This window comes from Odontomachus brunneus, unplaced genomic scaffold (assembly GCF_010583005.1).
Source record: "Odontomachus brunneus isolate Ranch 3 - 2012 unplaced genomic scaffold, Obru_v1 Obru_scaffold_005, whole genome shotgun sequence".
Taxonomy (NCBI): domain Eukaryota; kingdom Metazoa; phylum Arthropoda; class Insecta; order Hymenoptera; family Formicidae; genus Odontomachus; species Odontomachus brunneus.
Genome location: NW_022639455.1, coordinates 3,617,056 through 3,642,977, shown reverse-complemented (window position 1 = coordinate 3,642,977; position 25,922 = coordinate 3,617,056). Strand labels below are relative to the sequence as shown.

At 34.6% G+C, this 25,922-nt stretch overlaps 5 protein-coding genes across 5 annotated transcripts in view; 1 reads left to right on the top strand and 4 right to left on the bottom strand.

The window, feature by feature from the left end:
* The window catches only part of LOC116848844, a 120,848-nt gene that overhangs the window by 54,178 nt on the left and 40,748 nt on the right, over nt 1-25,922 (top strand). The gene's annotated exons all lie outside the window — the stretch shown is intronic.
* LOC116848888 lies at nt 1,787-14,162 on the bottom strand. The gene is made up of 6 exons (XM_032825451.1): nt 13,079-14,162; nt 11,100-11,383; nt 10,823-11,015; nt 4,760-4,852; nt 2,873-3,154; nt 1,787-2,450 (listed from the first exon to the last, which is right to left on the bottom strand). The coding sequence occupies exons 3-6, from the start codon at nt 10,950-10,952 to the stop codon at nt 2,146-2,148; spliced, it is 810 nt and encodes a 269-aa protein (XP_032681342.1). The 5' UTR covers nt 10,953-11,015; nt 11,100-11,383; nt 13,079-14,162; the 3' UTR covers nt 1,787-2,145.
* LOC116848907 lies at nt 14,987-18,015 on the bottom strand. Its single transcript, XM_032825493.1, has 3 exons — nt 17,765-18,015; nt 17,297-17,531; nt 14,987-16,524 (listed from the first exon to the last, which is right to left on the bottom strand). The coding sequence occupies exons 1-3, from the start codon at nt 17,865-17,867 to the stop codon at nt 16,089-16,091; spliced, it is 774 nt and encodes a 257-aa protein (XP_032681384.1). The 5' UTR covers nt 17,868-18,015; the 3' UTR covers nt 14,987-16,088.
* On the bottom strand, nt 18,996-22,799 carry LOC116848912. The gene is made up of 3 exons (XM_032825504.1): nt 22,554-22,799; nt 21,729-21,969; nt 18,996-20,315 (listed from the first exon to the last, which is right to left on the bottom strand). The coding sequence occupies exons 1-3, from the start codon at nt 22,624-22,626 to the stop codon at nt 19,856-19,858; spliced, it is 774 nt and encodes a 257-aa protein (XP_032681395.1). The 5' UTR covers nt 22,627-22,799; the 3' UTR covers nt 18,996-19,855.
* LOC116848915 overlaps nt 23,448-25,922 on the bottom strand; it is a 7,162-nt gene continuing 4,687 nt past the window's right edge. Inside the window, exon 3 of the mRNA XM_032825518.1 lies at nt 23,448-24,869. Coding sequence (XP_032681409.1) covers nt 24,425-24,869 — 445 coding nt within the window. The 3' untranslated portion in view covers nt 23,448-24,424. The remainder of the gene's footprint in view (nt 24,870-25,922) is intronic.

The window sequence follows — 25,922 nt, the reverse complement described above, 5'->3', positions numbered from 1 at the left end:
CGCACAGCTACAATCATTTGCTACAGTCATTTGTTTCTAGCAGCTAATATTTCTCGCTGTAGCGCCTAAGTTTAAACAGCGAATAAATTTAGCTTCGGTAATATCGACATTAGCTGTCCTTATTTCAGTGACACATCTTATCTGCCATAGCTATTTTTTAGTTCTGTAAACTAGTTCTTTTTTTGCGTGTATTTGAGTTTTATGCTACATGTATACAGATAATATATATTTCGTATTGAGAAATAATTTATAATTATTTTCGTGCGGAAATGACGACACAGCCATTATGTGTGTATGTATATCTGCAGTTTTTGCACATCTCCTTGGTTTGCACGATTCATAATACGTTTATACAACAGTACAAATTCGATTAAGAAAATGGAAAAAATTTCTTTTAAAGTAATGTTGTAATGTATAAAATAGTGGAAGTAATTAGCTCCCTTACGTAGAGCAGTGTCATTTTTTAAAAGAAGTCGAGACGTTTATTATTTAAATGACGGAATCTCTATTCGACGAATCTCCGCCGCGAACGAAAACATCGACGTAAACACTATAATTGTCATAATTGTCCTTTATTTCGTATTGTCCTTTTATTTCGAGGTAGATTTATTCTCATCGGCTTGTTAGAGAGCAATTTAAATATGACGTAATTGTTGACGACTACTTTTCTACTAAGTATATTTTGTACACACAGCTCCGTATAATTATACTACAAACATGCGCATCCGATTATAAGTTGCGCGATACAAAATAACCTGATATTACTAATCGTAGAATTAATATAATTATAATACAAATACGAGTATCCGAATATCGAATTAATCGTGTATCATTTCATTGATTAACGACGAATAGCGTTTGGAAGTGTTGCAGCTACTAGCGCTGCAGCGCGCGACTCGAAAGTACATATTCTCTACTGTCGATCTAGGGTCTGTTGCTCGGTCGAGATTAATTTTAGTAAATGTTATTGGGCCGATATAGCAATAATACAGGGCCTGTCGAATAATGATCTTTCGAGAAATGTCACGTATTAACATTGATTATGGGTCACTCACTGAGCCATATCTCAATTAACAGAAAAAAGACCCCACACTTTATGATACATTCTATCACCATATTTTATCATAATCGTGAAATGTTTTTGCATTTCGATGAAACAATGTGGCAATGATGAATTTGTGTGTGGGTATGTATGTCGTGAACGTGTACTATATACAGGGTGTCCCGCCACTACCACATTATCTTTTAAGGGCGGATTCCTGAGGTAATTTGAATAAAAAACCATAATGCAAAAGCGAAGCTGTAATATTTTTCAAATTATAAACGATTAAAGTTGACCAATTATACTGGCTAAAATACGCTCGCTCAAGTACGGTACAACATATAATGGTACAACATATAACGGTGCACATATCGTCTTTTTTCCAAATATTGATATGGAAGTTCCATACATACAACAACGTATGTAATAACAATCTGCCTTTTCTATCATTTAAATAAACATCGCAAATAATAACAGTTTTGTCGAAATGTTATGAATAAAATCACACAATACATTTATGAGAATCAATAAACTGTCACACATTTGACGTTTCTTTCAGAGATTTATAACTAATTTCATATCTTATGCAAATTCTCACTTACGTGCATGCATCTGTACACTGAGAGAAAAATTATCTTAAAATCAACAAATATTTCCTTGGTGGGTGCCATTAACATATTTACTTAAATCTACATTCTCTTTACTTAAATCAAATATTGTTTATTTAAATCAAGTAAACAATATTTGATTTAAGTAAAGAGGATGTAGATTTAAGTAAATATGTTAATAGCACCCATCAAGGAAATATTTGTTGATTTTAAGATAATTTTTCTCTCAGTGTACCATTGTGTGTTGTACCTGAGCGTGCGTACTTTAGCTAATATAATTGGTCAACTTTAATTGTTTATAATTTGAAAAGTATTATAGCCTCGACATTTTTGCATTAGGATTTTTTTCTTTAAATCACTCAGGAATCCGTTCTTAAGAGATAATGCGGTAGTGGCGGGACATCTTGTGTGTGTGTGTGTGTGTGTATGTGTGTGTGTGTGTGTGTGTATGTGTGTGTGTGTATATATATTATCGAAAACTCTCTTTGAGAGCTATTATGTGTCATGCAGCCAGACTTTCATTGGTAATTTGCCGAAAGCGCCACCCAGGAAATTCTTGAAATGTTTGGCGATGGCCGCGCTGGCCGCCGGTCTGAGCTCTTCGACGATTTCGTGGGCGTTCTGATTGAGAAATTGATTCATTGCCTGTCCGATCACGTTGTTGCCGTTCTGGTGGTCCATCACGCGGAATCGGATGCGGTTGAGTTTAAAGTCGACCAATAGCTTCACGACCTTCATGTAGCGAACGCCGTCTCTTATTTCCACTTCACCCTGTGCACGCGCGATCGCGACTACATCGCCTGTGAAACGTCAAATTGTGAATTGAGAAAGTGAGAGAGAGAATTATCGCGTAATTTATTGTTGTTATTATCGCAGTTGTTAATTACAGAATGTTCGTATTACGTGGTTGCCCTTTTTGTTTCTTTTTGCTTTAAATTTTTACGATTAAAAAATAAATTATAAAAAGATATAAAATATAAATAAAAAAAATATATATAATGTTTATATTTAGAAAGATATATTTTTAAAAATATATTTTAAATAATTAACGTAACATTTTTAGAGATATAAAATATTTTCTACTTTTATTTATATATGTTTTTAAGTATTTGATAATAAATAAAAATATGAAATATAGATAAAAATTATAGAAATATTAAATTATAAAAATAAAGAAAGATAAATTATGATTATAAATTATTCGCAGAGTAAAGAGACTCACCAAATAACGCCCAAAACTCGCCGTGACTCTGTATGGGAAAGAGCAGCACGTTTCCGTTGATATCGTAGAGACCCTGAAGCTCAATCTTAGGGAATGATACGTGGATGTCAAGTCTGTACGACGACATATTGACGCGTATTTTATTGATGCTGTAGTTTCCCGGTCCTATCGCGGTGATGTTGTTGAAAAGCGCTCGAATGCGCACTGGGCCTTGGCCATTTTCGATTTTTAACTCGGGTATCACCAGAGGCTCGATCGACGGCAAATCCAATTCCGGGATGCCTGCGTGATAGAAAATTCACGTTAAAAACATAGCTCCGACTGTTATCCCCTTGGCCTTCGGGCGTCGACGATCAGTCGGTAAAAGTAACGCGAGACCGACGCAGAAACTCGTGAAAAGTTGCGTCGTCGACTTTTCGTTCTGCGAATTCAATTTTAATCTGCGAATCAATTTCTCTGAAGCGGATTTCTCATATAGATATCATTGAACAAATCATCGTCTTTCCATAATCTATGCAATTGTTAAATCGATTCTTTCGCTGAATAATCGTGCATAATATTGTGCCGATGCAATGCCGATATTTTGTAACAACGCGTTGGGGCGCGTAATTATGTCGCAACGCGGTGAAGTTTCCTGAGTTCCGACTCACCTGTTACATAAAACATCCATTGTAAAAGTCTAAATCGTCAGTCGCACAAATTTTCGCGATATTTACGAAGTTACCGATGAAAGTTTATAGTAAAAGTATGCTCTCTTACGACATGAGAAATACGTTTTATGTAATGCACCCGCGCACAATCAGTACTCACGGTTTACCATTTACGGGCTTCTCTCGTCGTTAACTGGTTTTGGTGTTGCATTAATTGACGTTACGTAAATTTCATTAAATAGTCAGAAGTAAATTCCGACGGAAAATATGCAGTACAGTGAGCGAACAGGACTTCGGTAACGGACACGCGTCGCGTGTTATTTAATGACTTCTCGCTTTTTTTTGGCGTCGCGGTAGCTCTGAGCGTTTTGCAAGAAGCGGTCTTGCTGGGCAAATTACTTAATGACGCAGTGAAGTAAAAAATCTAGCGCGATAAAATGGAAACTTGGAAATATATTCTTTCTGGGATACCCCAAAAAGTGTACATAGGATACCCAATGACAAACTGTGTATACTAAGAGAGCGTATTTCTGGGATTAATTCAAATAGAGAAGACTATAAACATGAAATGTACAATAATTACCTAAGTATAGGTAATTATATCAGTATAGGCGTTCAAAGCTAAGAACTGTGATTTACCTTTCTTAATTCTGTGAAAAAAACTTCATCCATATTCTACATACGCGATGTATAACCGAGAGACGTTAGTTTGAGCGATATGATTTTTATTTTTGTTCAATAATTTTTGTTTTTATAATGTCTGGTTTATTTTTTATTTATTATTGGACTTTTTTTTCTTAATAATAAGGCGTTGAAAAATCGATTCTTAGCTTTGAAGGCCTGCACCTAACTATTGTGAATTTCATTCATGTTTATAGGAAATCTTTTGTTTAAATTGATTTCAGGAGCACATTCTCTCTCTTAGTACGTACACTTTATCATGGAATACTCTGTATAAAGATAACTTATGTTTAATAACAACATTTCTGCGTTCACCAAATAAAATGTCGAGTTTTCGTTAAATCTCACGACAAATATCGATCGAAAATAACATTCACGGAAATACCATTTTATATTTTTCTTTCCGCAATTTGCACAATGATTTCAAAGAGCCATGTAAAATGAAGTGTTATCAATGATACGGCGCTAGAATGATGCAGTTGTGTCATTAGCTACACTCTATCGGCGACCGTCTTGGTGATCTTTGCGCATGTCAAATGCAAAAATATGTACTCACCGTTCACCAAGTATGGCCTGATATGGTTGAGAGTATTTTGAAGGCACGTGTCAAGCTTCGGATCTGTCCTGCTGCACGGTAATATGTATTCGGCTGTAAAAAGAAACAAAACACCGATTATAGGAGCATTATGCAATACGCAGTATGGGCATTATGCAATTAATAAGCAGCTACGTAATAATAGTAATAATAATAACGTATACATACACACTCGCGTATACAATATACACAAAAGCGTATTTTGCAACAAATCAGCTAATCGGCGCAGGTAATTTATGGGTAACGCGTGCGCTCTCCTGGAGATCCCACATTAATCCTTCTTAACTTTTAGAAACGCACGTCGTGTCTATGCACGTAATTCTCTTATCTCGGCTTTACGTGTACGTATACACCGTCAAGAGAGATTTATCCGAGTACTGACAACATTCTTTGCGGAATACGTGACTTGACATTTGAGAGTAGACGCGATTTTACGACCGCAACCTTTCGACGTTACTTTGAACGCGACATGAGCACACGTATCTATGTATATCTGTATGTGCGGTCAGACTTCTTGCAATTACATAATTAATCACTGCTGTTTTTCCGCATTACGCGGAAAAATATTAATGTGAAATCTATTCTGGTCAATTCTATTAAGTGGAAAAGATAAATTTAATTTGAGAATTCAAAAGAGACTAACACCGAGGAATAATATTAAAAAATTTATATGTGAGATATAAGATTTATTTCTGCGAAATAAACTTGTATTTATCAAGTAAATTTTCAAAAATTTTTTTTAATGTCGGAAGTTTTTACACTGTAAAAACTGATATATTAAATTTAGCATGTCATATCTCCCAAATCAACCATTATCAGTTATGTGTAAATTTAACATAAAACGAATGTGATAAAAAGTAACACGCATACTATGGAAAAAATTAACAGAAGAATTTAACTTTTGAATACCGTTAGGAATCACATGTTGTGTTAAATTGACATATTTAATATGTCATACATAGATTATGTCAATTTAACATTTTCATTTTATCAAAACCGTAGATTAATACTTCTCTCAAATGTTAAAGTAACGTTTTATTTTAGTTAATTTAACATTAGTTAATTATACATATGTCAATTTAATACAAATTGTGATTTCTGACGGTATCAAATGTTAAATTCTTGTGTTAATTTTTTACATATTATGCGTGTTATTTTTTACCACATTTGTTTTATGTTAAATTTACACATAAATGAGAGTGGATGATTTGGGACACATGAAATGTCAAATTTAACACATCAGTTTTTACAGTTTTTACACTAAGAAAAAACTTGGAAATTTGTTTGTAAAATGTAAAGTTTATTCGCACAGAAATAAACTTTATATTCCACAAATAAATTTTCAAGTATATCTTCCTAGTGTAATAAAATTGACTTCTTCATATTTCTGTACCTTATATAATTGAATTATTTTTCATATTTGTACATATTGAAAAATATTTGTACATATTGTTTCATATTGAAAAGTGTCTTTAAATCGTTGTATGTATACGACGATACAGCGCGATGTAAAATAATGTAAAAATATAGTTAAGCGATATCATCATCTTTATTTCATGCAAACCGGTTTGTTAGCACGATCATCTAATTATTGATTCAAAAAAACCTTTATTCAAAGAGATTTAACTCTTAACTCAAAGAGATCATTAAATCAAAGAGTGATTCTTGGAGTAACTCGCGGCCGTTACGAACGGCTTTTCAATCATTCTGTTTAGCCGCGAGCTTCGTGATATCGTATTAATGAATAACTCATTGCGATGGAAACTAGAACCACTTAACGTGGGATCGCGCGCGTACGTCCGCTCTTCAGCAAATTGCTCTGCCACTTCTTCCTACTTCCTCTTTTATGCAATCACTCTCACTTTAATAATCCTGCAAGACTGTTGTTAACAATTGATCGATGCTAGTACGCTTTTTCTGCGAATTTTAATATTATTATCGTTAAATGTCGTCGCATAGCTATTTAGCAGTAGTTAGTGTAACTGATTTTTCTCTTACCTGAGGTCCAGACGAAAACTCTGGAACAGAAAGATTCCTGTACATTGAGAGAAAATACTTGAAAATTTATTTGTGGAGTATAACATCAGTTTTTGTGACAACAACAAACTTTTATCTCACAAATAACTTTTCGAGTATTTTTTCTCAGTGTAGCAGGTTTTTATTGAAAACAGAAATTTATTTGTGTGGGACAAAATTTATTCACTCACACACAGAAATAAACTTTATATCCCACAAATAAGTTTTCAAGTATTTTTTCTCAGTGTATTCACGTAATTGCTTTTAGCCGAGTTTTACTCTGCAGCTGAATGTTGAGACGAACGTTTTCAATCACAGATTATTATTTCTCATCGATTAATTTTTTGGTCTGATTATTATTTCATTGTGCGAAAACTAAATTTTTTCCCATGTAACATATGTGTTAGAAAACGAGAATAAGTCTGCAGGTGTCAATGAGAATTAATTGGGAGAAGAATCATTGCGCGAAAGAAGATTTTTAACACGTTGGCTCGCTTTAAAGAAATCTGCTTAAAAAATTTAATTACTCTGTTTTGCACTTTTTCACATGTGAATTGATAGTTCGCTCTTGCTCTCGGTCTTCCTTCGAGATTTCTTCCGTGACTTCTCTTTGGGGGTGCTTATGTAATATAAATATTACGCGTCTCTTCTCGCGCTTCTCTCTTCATGAAGGAGCGCACATAAATTTCGAGATACTCTCGACTTTCGCGGCCTGATAGACTTCTCAAACTAAGCTGACCATCGTCAAGGACATGGCGACATAATAGCGTCGTATGTTCCAGATACATCTCGCGTATTCGTAAATACCGACTTTAGTTCCAGTAAATTATAATATAAATTTGCGTATATAAAGCTTCATCTGCATTGAAAATTACTCGACAGGTAAGCTATTGCATTTGCTATTGCATCTGCTCTTGATGTATATTCAACGATATAAAAATTCATAAGCTGATACAAGCGTGCATATTAATCCACACTATGTGCATTTCGATGCATCCTTAATGCTACATGTCAATATACCGAGTTCTCTAATGTCAAGCAAGGAGATAAACAGCACCGCCATTTTTCCATGAATCATTCTTCCGTAAATATGATTAGAGTGCGGTGTTTGAATTACTGGTGCTGAAATTTCGGGACAATCATTCTTGACCTTTCCACAAAAGTTCTTGTTGAACGACGAAAGAAAGAAAGAGAGAAAAAGAGTGAGGGAGCGAGAGAGACGTTGTCAGCTGCCTCGTGCTGGTGTTACGTCGTAACTTGAAGGAATCTGGACCACCTGATGCATCATCGGCGTGGCTATTACGTCGCCACTTTCACTCAGGACACCCGCTTGATCACGCAGGAAAACGAACGTGTGCATGATGAAAGATAAAGGCCGATCATGCTCGCGAACGTAAATTCCATGGAAAAACGTTCTCCTGATAGTTCTCTGAATCATCATCTTTCCGAAAGCTTTAAGGAAACAATAATATGATTTAAGAATGTTCAGATTTTCTTCTCTTATAAACGTTTAATTGTTTTTGATTACCGTGTCATTGAAAAATAAACTCGTTTAGCGGAGAGAATTCTGGACGGATGGAGGAAGAATGTCTCGCGATTGAGAATATTAGAGAATATTAGAGTAAAACATAAGTACCAATTTCCAGAACCCAATTGTTTTGATTGTTTTGGTTTTAAATACGAATATTTAGTTTAAATATTTTCCACATAGATGATATGTCTGTATATTACGTTGAATTTTAGTATTAGATTCGTGTGTCCGGGCACTTTGATTTTATTATAATCTCGATTAACTCGGATTTATATCGAAAGATATCTCCTTCTTCCGTCTATATAGGAGATAAAGAACAGACAAGTTTCAAATTGAAATTCACGTTTTCTCATGGTACTTGATCGCTGGCGGACGGTCATCATGAAAGGATCAACGTCTACATGTACGTACAGTATCTAGAGTAGAGAATCGGCGCGTTTGTGTATGTCGTAGTGACGCCGACTTTAACCCGGTACTTTCTCCGGACGATTGCTGCCGATTCCCGGCACCAGCAATTACGCAATCTCTGACATAACCTTCGCCACGCCGTCGAGAAATGTTACGCCATGGTTCGAGACATTATATCGGTGAGGACCAAATGTGCATGTCCGACCAACATCGGCTCGCCTTGTGTTCAGGCACGCGAATTATTTCGCCAACTATCTGGCTACTGGCATCGTGTCGCTAGTTAAATGTTAAATGGAAAATATGCACGTCTTTGATGACAAATGTGATCAAAAACACGCTACGTGTAACATATGCAAGAGAAGAAAATTCCGTAATTAAAGCATGACGAAAAAAATCAGTACAAAATACATATTAAAACGAGTCCCATTAGTATATGATTAAACGACTAGTATTAAAAGGGCAACAAATATAATAATTATGTAGATCAATGCATAATTGAGCTTTCAACTAGTCGATTTTGGTCATTCGTCAACCAGCGGGTCAAATCCTTCCAGCATCAAATTCGCGTTTTGCGGAAGTGAAATTTGCAGACCGGTTGATGGAGATTTTTCGAAAAGTATCGCGAGGGAAGGAAATATCGCGCGGCCGATATCGCTGATAGAGTTCCTGGCGGCGGCCAGAAAGCATAGTTGTAATCGAGACAACAAGCTTCCGTCACGTAATTGCGAACCTTACGTTCATTGTTTGTGTTTCTTCGTGTTATGACGAAAGAGAAAGGCAGATACGCTCGAGATGTTCGGCGAATGAAAACGCGAATGGAAATGCAAGATGATATTACATTCGCGTGCAATCATTTCCTATTATCTTTTACGCGCGTTACCAACCGGTGCTTGCGCGCTCACCACGGAAAAAGAAAAAGGAAATAATGACGATTAAAAATGGATATAAATTGCAAAAACTGGTGAATAAATTTCGGAGAGTGTCGACGAAGTGTATATCATTCGTACATTGAGAATAAAATGTATGTTTAGTATTGGTAATCACACAAAGGAATAATTGTTATAAATTATAATTAAAAAAAATCTTTTTTTAATCTATATTATAATGTTGTGTGATAGTAACTTTATATGTATGTTATCACCACTATTTTTGTGTATGTTAGCATAACTAAAAAATATATAACTATAATTTCAGTTAGATCAATAATTTCTTTCTTTCGGTGCAAGAATTAACAAAAGGTGGCAAACTTTGTTTGTTGAGAATCCCGTGACATCCCGGAAATTTCCGCGATTCTATTCTGAGACTTAAAAAATAAATTGTCAGATATAATATAATATATACTCAGAGAAAGACATGGTAACGGCAACTATATAGGAAACAATCACACGAGCTTTATATGTAAAATTAGTGTTTATATAATTTAATAAGTTATTTTATAGTTATCTTGTAACTAAGGGTTTATTTGCATATAACTACAAAATAGTTTATTATAAACTATATACGCACATCAATTCCACATACAAAACTCGTATTGTTGTCACCTGTATAGTTGGCATTACCATGTTTTTTTCTTTAAGTGTAATATAAAGTAATATAATATCTCTCTCTCTCTCTCTCTCTCTCTCTCTCTCTCTCTCTCTCTCTCTCTCTTTCTCTTTCACGTTAATAATCTCCCGTTTGCCTTACTTGTGTAATTTGTTACTTGTGTAATGAAATAGTAATAATTAAATTATAGTCAGTGTTACATGAATTCTCTCCTCGTTTTTTTTAAGAAGGTTAGATAAACGGATATGCTTTAATGTTTGATGACCGGCACTCTCGGAGAGAGTGACCGTAGTGCCGGTATTTTTAAGAGTCATCACGTGGCTTTAAGTTCTATCGACGGCGATCGTTAGCATGCACGCAGCCAGCTAATGAATATTATCACCATAATGACATTCGGTGACTAATAAACGCCCGCATCGCATAGCAATTATTATCGATCCAGTGTTTCGGTTTCCAATGACTTCATCGGGGACTTTAGCACACGCGTCTCGCGATTTATGCGGGAAATTTCGCGCGAAACTCACGAGTCGGGAAGTCTGGCTCATTCAGCTCATCGCTGGATTGCGTCGCGTTTTGACTCTCCTGGCAGGACACCAAAACGATACCCCAGCAAAGTCCAAGAAGCAAGACGAAGGATTCCCTCGCGCGTGCCATTTTTAATAGCACTGTTCCCTCTTGAGAAATGTGACACGCTCACTTCCTTCTTCCCGATCGCGTCTGTAAAAAAAAAAGGAAATACGAACAGATCCTCCTTCATCCATCGCGCTGTGCGGCTTATCTCTCACAGACAGGAACACTTACGAAATGACACTCGTTGTGTCCGTTAATTAGTTCGGAGACCGGTGACTTTTCTGATGCGAGGATCCGTTGAAAACATAATCGCGATGCGTGTCGCGATATCGACCTGACTCGACGGCGCGTACGGAGATTAGCGCAGGAAGGGTACACGACTGGCTGACTACTTTGTGATAAACTAAAGAGCAGACCCCTTCATATTCTGTCTTATATGCGGGAGTCCCCCTACTCTGAAAGCACCACTACTGCCGGCTTTGAGGAGTCGCCGTGACCGTCTCTTTCCTCCGCATCTATAGTTAAAACATGCCCAACTGATATTCTGCTGTTATTAGTGGGAAAAAAATAATATACGGAATTTGCATACGATTGCATCTGGTATATTATTAGTATGCAATGCGTTCATATTTACGATTGGTAACAACCGATGGTTGTTATCCTCAATTACTTAAGATTAACGTCAATACTATTTTTCGATATGCCGTAGAATATTCTGGTTTGAAAATGCTGAAGTCGATTATTGCAATACTTGAACTCGATTTTGTTTCACGTGCTTTTCAGGGTCCTGAGCATTAGTCGATCGATTTTCAAAACAATATTCTGACACAATATTAATTATGTCTGTTACACAATATATTGTATTAATTACTATAAAGCATTTATGATATAATATTTATTAAATGTTAGATCGCGTAAATGCGCGTCAATTTTATGACTTCGCATTGCTCACTCTGCTGTTGAGATTTTAGCACTTCGATCGATGTTTCAGTATCGAGCACTTTTTTCCTGGAATTATTTGTATAACTTCTTGTGTATGTTATCGTTTACATAATATAAATAAAATAGCAGAGTGAAAAAAGCGAAGTCATAAAATTTACGCGCATTTACGTTATCTAACATTAATAGATTTACATACATTTAATAGATATTACATTATAAATACTTTACATGGAGAAAAATAATTTTGCTCTTTTAACAAAATCATCGTTGCTACTGCATATTCGTATATTCGTAGTGACATAAAAAAAATTTAATTGACGTAACTAATTTTACTTGTTATTAGAGCAGAAGTAGTTGCCAGGATAGACAAAATTTGTTGAGTGTATTTCTAAGAATCACGTTAATTTGCTATTGATGCAAAATATGTATCCTTAGCAAATTTATTTGCTATCGGAGCAAAATTGCAACTGCTTATATAAATCCATCACGGTTCTTATAACAAAATAATATGTAGATTCAGCAAATTCCAGCAAATAGTGATTAATACTCTTAGCAAATCTTTTTGCTGTCCATATAATAACGAAAAAATTTTGCTAGACTAACAGAAAATTTGTTGGGCCAGTAAACTATTTTTCGTGTGGTGATTGATACAATATATTGTATAATAAACACAATTAAGAAAAATTTTTTTTAATAATTATAGGATATCATGATGATAAAAAGATGAAATATGCAAATTATGTATGTATTGATATATTGTTTTTCAAGATGTTACGAAAAAACGATGTTAAAGAAGCAAGCACGTGTAAATTTTTTTAACAAATATCGATAATAATAACGGTAAAAAATCAGATCATAGATTGAAATTTAAATTAGAAAACCATTTTTTGCAACTAATAAGATCGTTTAATTTGACGAATGAAAATCGTATTACACGATTATTTTAACGTAAATACGTTTGTACCATTTTGCAATGTAGCGATAAAAAAGGAAAGAAAACAGAATTATATTGCACGCTAGTCTTGTGGATTTATGAAAAAATTAATTGCAAAAAGATCTATTTCGCCAGCGAGAATGCAACGTGAAAAATGTGCACAGAAAAATGTATACTGCATTGAAATAAATGTTACTTATTTCAAGTGTTTTATAAGTTTATAGATCCGCAAATCTATCAGCAGCTTATTATAGGCATTTATTCAAATTTTGAATCCTAGTAAGTTCAGCATTTCAATCCAAGAATATTAAATTAAAATAAAAATTCGATTTACTTGCTATGTAGAAGGAACCAAGTTTTTCTTCGATAAATTTTTTGCTATTCTTGTAAAAAGAATAAATTCTTCTTTTAAGTGTACGATAATGAACTCTTCTTAAATTTATGATGAGTCTATTTGAAGACTATTTTTAAGAAAAAATGTTCTTTGTTGAAGACAGCTATTACTTGAAAGAAGAAAGATAAAGTTAAGTGAGTAATCATTTTTCTTATCAGTAGAGTGTGACATTTTTCTATGTGCTCTGTATACGAGAATATCATATCACATTAAGAGGTATTATTATATATACGCAATTCAACGTTATTTGCCATGTTACATCATTAAAATTTGTTTCCATGGACTGAATAAGCGTAAATGAGTGTGGTATAATAGATCTATACAAATACAGCGAATTTCGATCATATTATTCAAAAGTCGTAGGCATTGTAATATTAAAAATATATTCGTACGAGTCACTTACGCAGTCGTGTTTTAACCGTGGTGACCGGCGATAAATATTTAACGCTTCATTGTCTCTCCGAATTTGTTCCTCCTAGGAACTTTATTATCGTTCATTACCTTTCTTCTATCGTGCGCGATGTACGGACAGATTATTCGGAAATGCGTGCCGCAGCTCTACGTGACGAAGGAACTCAAGATGTAGCGTCTCAGTAGCTGTCGCGGTAATTCCTTATTTTTAATTGTCCTTGATCTTTAATGATCTCGCCCTTGAACCTACTTTACTTGATTTTTTCATAAATAATCTCGGTTTCTCATTTTATATGTCACAGTCGAGAAATATTGGAAGGCGTGGCCAGATTGACGAGCTTGCTAATATGGTATCAGGCACGTCAGTCGATATCGAAAGCAGTTCTGCTCGTAAAACGTCATATTACTCCTTTTTTAAATGACCTTTTACTTTTACGCTATACACTTTATTGACACGCAAATCTCACACGAGGTAAGCACCGAGCGTGAGATAACAAAGACAATCCTCGGGAAGGTTGCGGCAATGTTTCACAATTACAATGCACGAGATGCAGTTGTCGAAAGAACTCTGCAGCGTTAAACAGTAAAAATGAGGAAACGTGACACTCGCGGACGCCGCGTTTTCTACACGCTAAAGCGAGCTTTCGCGAACAAAATTAACACTTACTCGAATTATGGGACATATGTAAATGCCGTTTCCTTGCGCGAATATAACGCAACATCACGCGTCGCGTATTTTCCTTCTCTCGGCGTCAATCGTGGAGCGATTCCCTCGCGGCATCCAATGCTTCTCCGCAGTCTTGGGAGTTGATTTTCACCTATACACAATCGCGACGATGGTCAGCAGCTTTTAGGAGCAAACAAACGAGACATGTGAATACTTTGAGAAAATATGATAAAAAATATATATACTAGTATTTAGATGCAAATTATTTGCGCATTAGTTATTTTAAATAATTAATCTATTAGATTAACTTATTTTTAAATAAGATAATTATTTCAGATAATACTTATTACTAAATTTTTTCTCCGACCACAGAGAGGAAATTTCTGAAAAAAATATTATTAACGATCTGTGTGCTGATATCGCAAACATCGAACGTTCACTGTTTCGAACGATACTTGTTGATATTTTTATTTTATTTCCAAATCGGGTATGTACAACTTCGTGTCTTGCCTTTAGCGTGAGGCAAGACGCGAAATTGTATCTCTGTGGATAAAAGGCTCGAACGAGGTAACGCACGTGTAGAGGTTTCGGCACAAGTAACTTTACTCAATTCGCTGACAGTATTTGCAAACATTGATAAAAGGCTCGAGTTCTGTTGCTACCTCCGCAAGATCGTTCGAACTACGTCCCCGAGACATAAAGGAGAATTTATATGCATATACAGATTGACGTCACTTATACGATCAATATATCATTTCAAAACTGGCATGTTACGGGCGTAACTTTTTATTCAATTTGTTTAAAGTACAAAAATAAGTTTATACACTTCTCTCGTCTTTGAGTGCACATGGATAAAAACGTTAGTATCGCAAACTCATTTAATGATTATTATTCTGCTTTTTTTGGGAGAGAAAAGAAACGCTTTGACTATCGTTGGTTGTGTCTTCTGGAATCTTGAGCTCACGTTTACTCACTTTCCGAATACTCTTGACATCGACACGGTTCGGGCATTTTTCTCTTGATACAGTTTAGAACACAGTTGATGGTTTAATGGGAAAACATAACTTCTGGGAATTATTTCAAAAACAAGTTTTCTCATGGGACGATCGACTGCTTTTCGATTTGCATCGAAAGAAAAGTGTCCAAATTGTATTAAAACGAGGTGTACACGCGTTTGCACAATGTCTCCGCATGCTTTTCCCGATAAAGTTAGGAGCGTGCCAAATGGCCACGATTATGGATTACACCAGTCGCAAGCTTGCGCGGTGATCGTCATGACAGGAAGTGAACTGATAGTATACGAGACGTCCGACGTTACAACTGCAACGGAGAATTCAGGAAAAATCTAAGTATTTTTATTGTACTTTTATCTATCAGAGATGAAAGTATAATAAAGGGCTACTATTTACTCCGTACTATCATTCGACTTCTTTCGTAACTAATTACCACCCATGAGCAATGTCTCGCAATCGTGATCATTTGATGCATACCTAATTTTGTCAGAAGAAAACGTGTGCAAACCGATATGCAAATGAGTGTACACATGATGTCATGAGTATTCATCGTCCTAATATTCTCTGAGAGTTACATAATTTTCGGCCCTATGCGTATACGAGTAAGATTGAAACTATTACGATCAAAGCTATTCTAATCCTATCATTATAACTACTATTACTTGCACAATTTTTAATCTCGAGCGTTATGTCTAAGATCGAAAATTGTGTAAATCTCGATCTGGGCAATGGTAAGACATCCATGACACCGTGTATATATCAATTTTCGATACACAACAATAACATGCACACGATCGCGTTAATTCGATTAACAGTTATAAAATAATTGGAGTCGCGACGATAAAATGGAAATAACGACTTAGAGCGGAAACAACATTTTCGTTGGGAAATTATCATAGATTTTACTCGCGAAGTTGAAGATTTCGTCGGGAGCGGTTAACGAAATTATTTGTAGTACTTCGTTCGATATCAATTGCCAAATATCGGTCAAAGTAGCATTTGTAGAAGAAGATAAGGACTCTAAGTTGTCCCTGAAGACCGTGACGTTTTCCACGGACAATTTCGGGATGGAGACCATGTTCAGTCGGAAATATTCTTCTTCGGTTTTATCGTGCAGATAAAATTCACCATCTATAGTGATTTTAGCTTTGACGTTCCTATAGATACCACCCATTTTGTATCCGTCTTTTATTTCGGGTAACGTCAAGTTCGCACTCTGTATTTCGTAGAAGGAGAACACTCGGATGAGTGGAAATTTCGCGGTAAATTCAATTCGCTGTACGTCTACAGAAACTCTGAAAACGACAGTTTCATGTTAATCGTGTGCTCAGCTGCACTCTCGAATTCAAAATGTGAATCGATTACGGCCTATTTAAGCTATAATTTTATTTGTCGCGCAAGACCAAGTATTGTCGAAAGTGCCGATTGGATAGATCATTTTGTAATCAATATGTGTAAGTTGCGAATTTTATTCCTTCTCGAAAGATCAATTTAGAATCGTTATCAGAAAATTACGTAGTTGAAAAGGATCTTGATTTCTGCTGTTGTTTGTCTTTATTGTCAGCATCAAGAGAATTTTTATCCCGTCAAAATAAAGTAGAATTAGAATTTTCTAGTTTGCTAATATTTTTGCGTGAAAGAAATCTTGTCTATCCGACAATTGAAACATCCGATTATATGCGTCGTGCGACACATGAAATAATAACTCAACAATGATACCGATCGATCGGTTGATCTTACACCGATATTTGAGATGGGGACAATCATTACCTATATAGAAAAAAAGAAGAGTTAACTGCAGCAGCAAGAATCTAAATCTCGTTGTAATATACGGATACATAAAAGTAAGTAGCTGCCAGTAGACATGAATTTAGTCACGAAACCGATGTAGTAGTAAAGGCTTCGGTTATAGCAGGCAGTTTTTAGCAAGTTAGAGCAGCAAATACTCTTTCAGCAAACCATGATTAGCTGCAGCAGAGAAATCTATCTTTTTGCCCGTGCAACAAATTAATTTGTTATCCTTGCGAATAAATACCGACTCGTGTATAATCAATAGCGATTACTTACAAGATTTGTTTTCTTATCGTGTAGTTTGATAGACCGTAGATAAATGTATTCTTAAATATCACTTTGGTGTCATTTCCCAAGGTAAACTCGTAATGTATCATGTGATATGGATCGAAAACTTTTGTATTCAAATTCCAAATACCGTTCGCTATGTAAGGCTTCATCGATTCTATGCTGCGCTTTACGCATTTTCCTATATCAGGTAGATGGCGGTTACATCTGTGCAGTTGCGGTACTAAGAAAAGATGATACAAAGTGTCTGTTATTTCTTTTCTGCATATAGTAGTAAAAATATATTTTGTATTTATTTTGATGAAAAGTACACGTTCTTAAAAAGAAAAAAATTGATCTGACAAATATTTGAAGTCAACCTCCAACACAACAGGTTTCTAGTCGTTATCATAAAACGGAAATGCATTCATTCCTGTTCAAGAAAATTATCTTGTTGGACAATTACATAATACTTACATACGGTTGCGAGGGTAAGGGTCGACTCGACCATGCTGCATGTTACAATCAAAAGCATAAAAATGGTCAGCATCGTAACCCGCGACAAGTTCTTTGATTCCATTGAAACTTAATGACGTTCTGAAATGCCGGATAAAGCTGACGCGCGATTATCTTTCGACTAATTATCTTTTGATTAATTGGCAACGAAACGATTGTGTGATTCCGGCGATAAGTTTACGTTGCGCTCAGTTCCGCGTCTGCCGTTAATCTGTTGGTTCGGTCTGTTAAGATTCGTATTTCGGACACAATAATCTCACGTGCCAGCACGATGTAAATCACGTGTGGTCTTATGGCTTAGCAATGAACTAAAGCATTCATCAAGAGGATGATACAGAACATGTAAACATGTCGAAAGTTGTCGTGGAATCACGCGATTCGCAATCGTCATCCGCCAAGGTGATCATTTCGGGAGAAATCGGTCGAGCCGGGTTATATCCTCCTGTTTGGTGTGTTAATACACAGCGAGTTAGAGACGTGGGTCAATATCTTTAGTTTGGAAGCGTCGAAAACGAATTGTCTATTCGTGTTTTTATGACACGCGGCATATCGGTAGATTCTATCCGAAACAATTTTGTAAGAGGGAATAAAAGGCAAAGATATTTTAATGATAAAAAATACTAGTAACGTCGATGTCTGCTGCTGTTTGCACAAGACTGCACGAACTAGGCTCCGAGGCGTAAAGTCGAATTAATCCGCGCTTGCACATACAGAAAAATACATACCGCATTTAAATAAATATTACTTGTTTCAAGTATTTCACAAATTTCCACAAATCTATAAATTCACCACAAGCAATCAAATTTATTCAAAAGGCGTTCTGAATCCTAATGAGTTTAGTATTCAAATAAAAAATATGAAATTAAAACATAAATTCGATTTGCTTGAACCAAGTTTTTCCTCCATAAAATTTTAGACATATCTTTGTAAAGAGAATAAGTTCTTCTTTAGAATTTATATGATAATAAACCTTCTTAAAATTTGTAATGAGTATATTCGAAGACTGATATCAAGAAAATATTCTTTGTTAAAGATAACCATTATTTAAAAAGAAAAGCAGATTGAGTAATTGCTTTTCTTAGCAGTGGAATGATATCTTTCTGTGTGCAAATTCGACAGATTACTTACACACACAGAAAGAAAGAAATTAGTATCCATTTAAAACTAATATATCCAAATCAACAATATCATATTTCACATATAAGTAACGATATACAGGATTTTATTTAACAGAAATCATACATATAAAGTGTAATTTCCACTTTCATTTTTGTCATGGCAAAAATATCAGTATATATCGTAAATGTTAAAAAGATGTATCTTTTTTGAAAAGAAAAAAGAATATTTTTACAACATTTGTTGTATTTTCTGGAATTTCTGAGCGTAACACTCACTTTTCGGATAACTATAAACTTGGTTTCATGGTATGATTCGGATATTCCTTCCCCAATGTATTTTGAAAAATAGTGCTCTAATGAGAGAACATAACTTCTGGCAATTAATAAAAAACAAGTTCTTTCGTTGTTTTATCGGCTGCGGGTCGTACTGCATGAGAAGAAGTATCCAAACCGTATTGAAAAGTGTACGCGTTTGCTTTTCCCAATGTAGTTTGAAGTTCATCGAGTAATTACAATTGCAAGCCGCAGCTCATGGGTTTGCACTGCAATTAGTCATGACACAAGCTGAAGTGATAGTATACGAGATGTCCGACATTGCAACTGCAATGAAGGGTTCAAAAGAAAAAAATCAATATTTTTATTATACTTCTATCTATCAGAGATAAAGGTATAATAAAGGACTAATATTTACACCGCGCACTATCATTCGACTTCTGTCATAGACAACTATCATGCAAACTCGTGAATAAAAACTCGCGATTGTCATCGTTCGATGGACTCCTAATTTCATAAAAAAAAAAAACGTTTTGCAAACGAGGCTACATGAATTCTCACTCGGTAAAAAATATCATCCGCAAAGTCAACCGTTCTAATGATTAGTGGTTGTCATTAAATAATTAGCTATCTTTGAATAAAGATAAGATCAACGACTTGCTTAGTCGTATGGCATCAGTATCTTCATCGAGTTTGCTTTATATATAGAATTCGCGATTGATTCTATTCGTGTGGCAATGCTCTGCTGCAGCTGATCTATTACTTCAGACTTAACATTCCACCAGTTCTGTTTCAGATGTTTATTTATGTTTATGGATACATTGCGGACTCTGTCTATTTTGTCAAAAAAATAGTCGTTCCATCCAATATCCAAATTCACTTCGACACTACGTACTCGGAAATGTTCTTTTACGTCATTGTTTGCATGATGTTTCTGATAAAATTCACCCTCTAAAATGACGACGATTTTATTGCGTGTAAGTTCAGCTGACATTCTGTTACGGCTTGGGGATGTTGTTATGTTCATTCCCATTATATTAGCTTTCATATAGTACATAGCTTCCATTTGAAGGTTTGAGAATAACGCGTCAAATTTAATTTGACAGAAATCAGGTGCTATCCTGGAAACAACAGTTTCAAGCTAGTTTTGTGCTTAGCTGCTTATAATCCGCCATCGAATTCACGATGTGGATCGTTTCGGCTGAATAAGTCTATTATTCCATTTGTCGTACGTTAAGTATTGTCGAATGTGCTAATTGATTGTTGTATAGAGAATATCTTAAATCACTAATTTTCTATTGCTCTCGTCAGAGGCTTAGTTGAAATCTTACTTTCTTATTATATAAACGTGGCATAAAAATTGAGTCTGGAACTTTTTAGTTTTTTATCAACAATTCCCTACATTATTTTGTATGATTGTTTTCTCAATTTCCCGTTAGTATAACTTTTGCTGATGATTCTAAAAGTGCTAACGCGCGGTGCAGAGATCTGAGCACTGTGCTCACAGCGAGAACAGATATGTCAACGCAAATCACACTGTTACCAATCTCAAGCTTTACTTTGGCACATCGACAAATGTTTTAATGCATTATTTCGTTTATACAGAACTGTATTGAGATGCGATGATAAGTAAATCTTTGTTAAATTTAATTTAATCATTCCTGTAAAATTTATTTACTACATTTATTGCACATGAAACTTTCGGATAGCAGCATGTGTCAACATCGCAGTATAACAGTGACGTTCGCGTATACACTGAAAAAACTATTTTTGTATTTGAAATTAAAATATTTGGTACATATACAATTTGGTTGGCGTTATATGTTTTTTACTTGTGTTAAGTTATTTATTGAGAAGTTATTTATTGAGAAAACAAAACATACATAACGGCAATTAAATTTTTTCGTTGCAAAATTACAAAATATTTGGTAATTATATTATATTATTAATATAATTATATTTATATTATTTGATTGGTTTATTGATCGCGTTTTAAGCAAATTATGATCCGATATACTAAATTTTTATCTTGATAACAAAATTTTTTCTCAGATTTTTTGCTCATATGAGAGCATTAACGTCAGTTCGTCAGTTGGACGAGAGCAATAAGACGGTTAATAACATTTCCTGCTAATCTCTTAAAAATTATCTAACTATGACACATACGATACAATACTTTTCGTACACATAAATACGCAAAAATTTAGTTAAAATTAACCAAATGTCTGGTAAAATATGAATGTATCAGAAATTCCGATTGAAGTTCAATTTTGTTCAAGTTTTCTAGCTAAATAGAAATCTGGTTTGGTTAAGCTCGTTAACTTGAATAGAATTCTGATAACTGCAACCAAAATTCTGATTTATTTATATTTCCCCAGACATTTGTGGTTAATCCAGCCAATTCTTTTTCCGTGCGACAAATGAAATATCAATTTAATGGTCAAGATCCTATATTATTCTTCGGGGATAATAAACCTGGGTTCGCGAATAAATTTCGCCCTTGTGTGTTAACCTTGTCAATCGCAATTACTTACCAACGATTTTTTATGGTATAGTCTGTTAGACCTTTGATCTGTATATTATAAAGCGACAAAAAGCCGTCAAAATGTTTCATTTTGTTAAACATGTAATATTCCTCTTCATAATACGGTTCATAACGCGAAAATAAAATCTTGTTGTTTTTCAAGTAATACTGCAACGATCGTATGCTGTCCTCTATACATGGTTGTAGGTGTAACAATGTTTGATTGCGTTTACATTTCCGCAGGAGCGGATCTGAGAACAGAATACACAGTGTTTGTAATTTCTCGGTTGTAGGTCAAAACGACATGAGTACGCTGAGAGAGAAATCTGAGTTTTAACTAATGGATATATCATTCAAGCAATATATCCGATCGATTTTTTCGATCAAATGTTAGGTCTGATAAAACGTAACTTGATCGAATGAGAAAAGAACGGTTTCTCTTGACTCACCTCATAAAATATTCGACCCGAAATTATCTGATAAGAGATGATACGCAAAAAAATCGAATGATAATGATGAAAATAGTTCGATATTACGATCAAGTTTTATGGAATATAAAAATTGATTGAAAATACCCATTTCTAAATTTTCATCAGTAGATTCGTTTGTTAAAACTCGGATTTTCTTTTTAGTACAGTACAATATTACATTTTGTATTTCTTGTTCCGCAAGGCATGTAGTTTGTTGAAAAAAAAAAATCGACTCGACAAATATTTGCGATTTCAAAATATATGACTCTTAAAGGATGGGATTTTAGCCGTAACGCAAAAACAGAGATACAGATATTCGCTATCGTTCGAGAAAATGAATTTGTTGTGATGGTAGGGTTACTTACACCAGTCAGTCTCGTCGCCTGACCTCACTGCGACTAATCCGCTTATAACGAGAATTGCGAAAATGACACGCATTGTAGTTTGCGACGAAGTTCTTGGTTGAATTGAAACTTAATGATGCCGGGCGACTCTGACGTTTAAATAATTTCCCGACTAATTGGCAATTCAACGACAAGTAACCATCCAGTATTATTTTCAGTGCCGTATCTGCCGTTGATCTGCCGTTGATCTGCTCGTCCGAGTATATTCTGAACATATATTTTGAACACGATTATCACGTATCAGTATGATGTAAATCACGTGGTTTAGTAGCAAACCGAGGTACCCTTCGAGAGAATAATAAAAAAACTGACCGAAACAACACGCGCCGTAAATCACATGATTTTCAAGATCAGCCTTCCTATCTGGAAGAAAATCATGTATCGGTTCGAGTTACATCTTTGTTTATTTTAACAAATTGCGAACTCGAGGCGAGAATCAACGTTTTTAGTTTGAAAACGTTGAAAACGGCTCATTTGTTCTTTTAGGAAAACGACACGCGATATATCAGTCAATTCTATTTATTATTTCGCAAAATAGAATATACTGAGAACAAGAATGTTTAAAATGTAACAAATATTTCCTGTGCGAGTATTACTAACATCGATTTCTGTGTAAGATCGCATGAACTACGTCTCCAAGGCTCGTATTAAAATATTCGTTACATGAAAATTGTCCGACGTGAGATACTCAGATATGAATTCACAGTTAGATTTGAGTTTTTTACTTGAATCGCGCGATCGCGATTACTTATCGGACATTACCCACGAAATTTGTTAGACCGTAGATCCATGTATCCCTCAATTTAACACTCTCGCACAGATTTGCCGTGTTACTTACAATTAATAACTCATGGGTTTGTTTGTGACGTGCATAATTTTTTATTATGTTTATTCAAAGTACAAATAATTTTGTATTTTTTTTCTGTTGCGTTGATAAAAATGTCAGCATTATCAATACGTTGAAGGGAATTTTTTCTTTACCTTCAAGGAAAGAAAATTTGCTATTGTTTGTTGTCTCTTCTGGAATTTTTGAGTACGTGCATAATTACGTTTCGCGAACGATTCATTTCGTTGTATATTTTGGGCACTTCTTTCTGAATGCACTTAGGAAAACAGTCAATTCTCTAATGGGAGAACATAACTTCTGGGAATTAATTAAAAACAATTTCTCCCATTGATTTATCGGCTGCATTCCATATTGCATGGGAAAAATATCCAAACCATATTGAAAAAAAGTTTTAAACTCTTTTGCATACCGTTTATATACATGTTTCTTTTTCAATTAAAAGCGCATTGAATTATCACGATTGCGCACCACTACTCACGAGGTCGTATGGTAATCGGTTGGAACAAGAGCCAAAGTGATACTATATAGAGATATCCGTCGTTTTCACTACAACGTAGAATTCAGCAAAAATATAAGTATTTTTATTATACTTTTATCTATCATATAAAAATCTAATAAAAAGCTACTATTTACACCATGTACTATCATTCGACTTGTGTGATAAACGATTAGTTTGCAAGCTCGTGAGCAGTAGTGATGAGAAATTTTTCACTTAACTTCATCGGAAGAAATATTTTGCATACGATATTTGTACATAAAATCTTTGTCAATAAGAAACACTAAATCTAATGTCATGTAAAAAATTCACGAATTTATATCTTCTGACACGCAATGTTGACTAGCACGCTGTAGGCAGCACGATTCGCTGCATAAATCGTTACCGTATATTGGAACATTTACGCACTGGACTCAGCTATCTACAGCGTGGCGGTTAGCATGCACGTCAGAAAGCATAAAATCGTGTCTTGTGTAACGTTATTTTTAGTTAACATAAAACTGGCATCAATTTACCTATCGGGAATGTTAAATAAATCTTATTTGCGATATCTAAGATAGTACTGGAAGCTATACGCTCGATTTTGTACAGTATATCAGGTTCTGCTTCTTTCAAAAGGTGCTTCGCATAGTAAATTCTGTATTGCGGTAATATTTTGTCCTTTATTGTGTCTTTCAGGTCTATCTTAATGTCTCCGACGTTCAACTTCGTGGAGACATGATTTACTCTGAAAAATTTCTCCCCGTCTTCTTTGCGCCAAAAGAAGTTACCATATATAGTGATGTTGGCTGTAATGTCGATCAAATCTCCACTTATACGATATGTTTTTTTCATGGAAGTTTCCAACGTTTTACCTACTATTGTGTATGTACTGGCCATTGTAATTAGTGGAAAGTATATGTCAAATTTAAATTGATCCAAATTGGTAGAAAGTCTGAAAAGAATAGTTTCAGGTTGATTTCATACTCAGTGACTTATTTTTAGAATATATCTTGTGATGTGTGTGTATATATCTTAAGACCACACATAACGCATACACACGTATACATATTATATATATATATATATATATATATATACATATATATATATATATATATATATATATATATATATATGTATGTATGTTATGTGTGTCTTTAAGAAGATTGTTCTAAAACCAAAAGGAAAATATTTTAAGTATAATATTCTTAAAGTTAGAGGAATTTCGTCTTTGACCTACAGTATGAATCTTGTTCTTAATAGACATTTTTTATAGTAAGAATTTTTTTGCAGAAAGGTATTTTACTCCAATTAAACATATGTTGATTTGATTCGAAAAGAAAGAAGTTAGGATAACATGTAGTAGATTTGTAGTAGATTTGTAGTATATTTGTAATAGATTTCTGATTAATAATTCAATAGAAGAGAAATATTCTTTCGGTAAAAATTTTTGCTTAGAATCTAGGATTACAGGAAATAGCATCTTGCAATTAGAGTTCTCTTTTTAAGTGATAGAATATTTTTCTTTTGGTTTTAAAGGACTGCTATTGTATGAGACTATATATAAGGACTGCTATTGTATGAGACTATATATATACTAAAAATAAGATAACATTTTTTTGAATATCGAATTCGCGACACTCAATTTGTCTTAATTAGGTTATTGCTTCATATAGCTAGCATTGTTAAATAGATTATTTTTAAAGTTCGCAATAAGATTTCCACGAACACCATAGAAATTCTATATTTTACAATCTATGCGTCTGACACAACATTATCTGTTACGACAAATGTATGACAGATGAAATGTGTTAATATTACTGATATACAGGGTGTTCGGAAAGTACCGGGACGCCCGAATATCAGGAAAAATATAAGTTTTACAAAAAAATGTTTCAGACAAAAGTTGTGGCGTTTAAAAAGATGTATTTACTGATCACATCAGTTTGACCTTGGGTTGCGTAGCGAAGGTCAGGTCAAGGTCACATTAATTTTTTTAAATGGA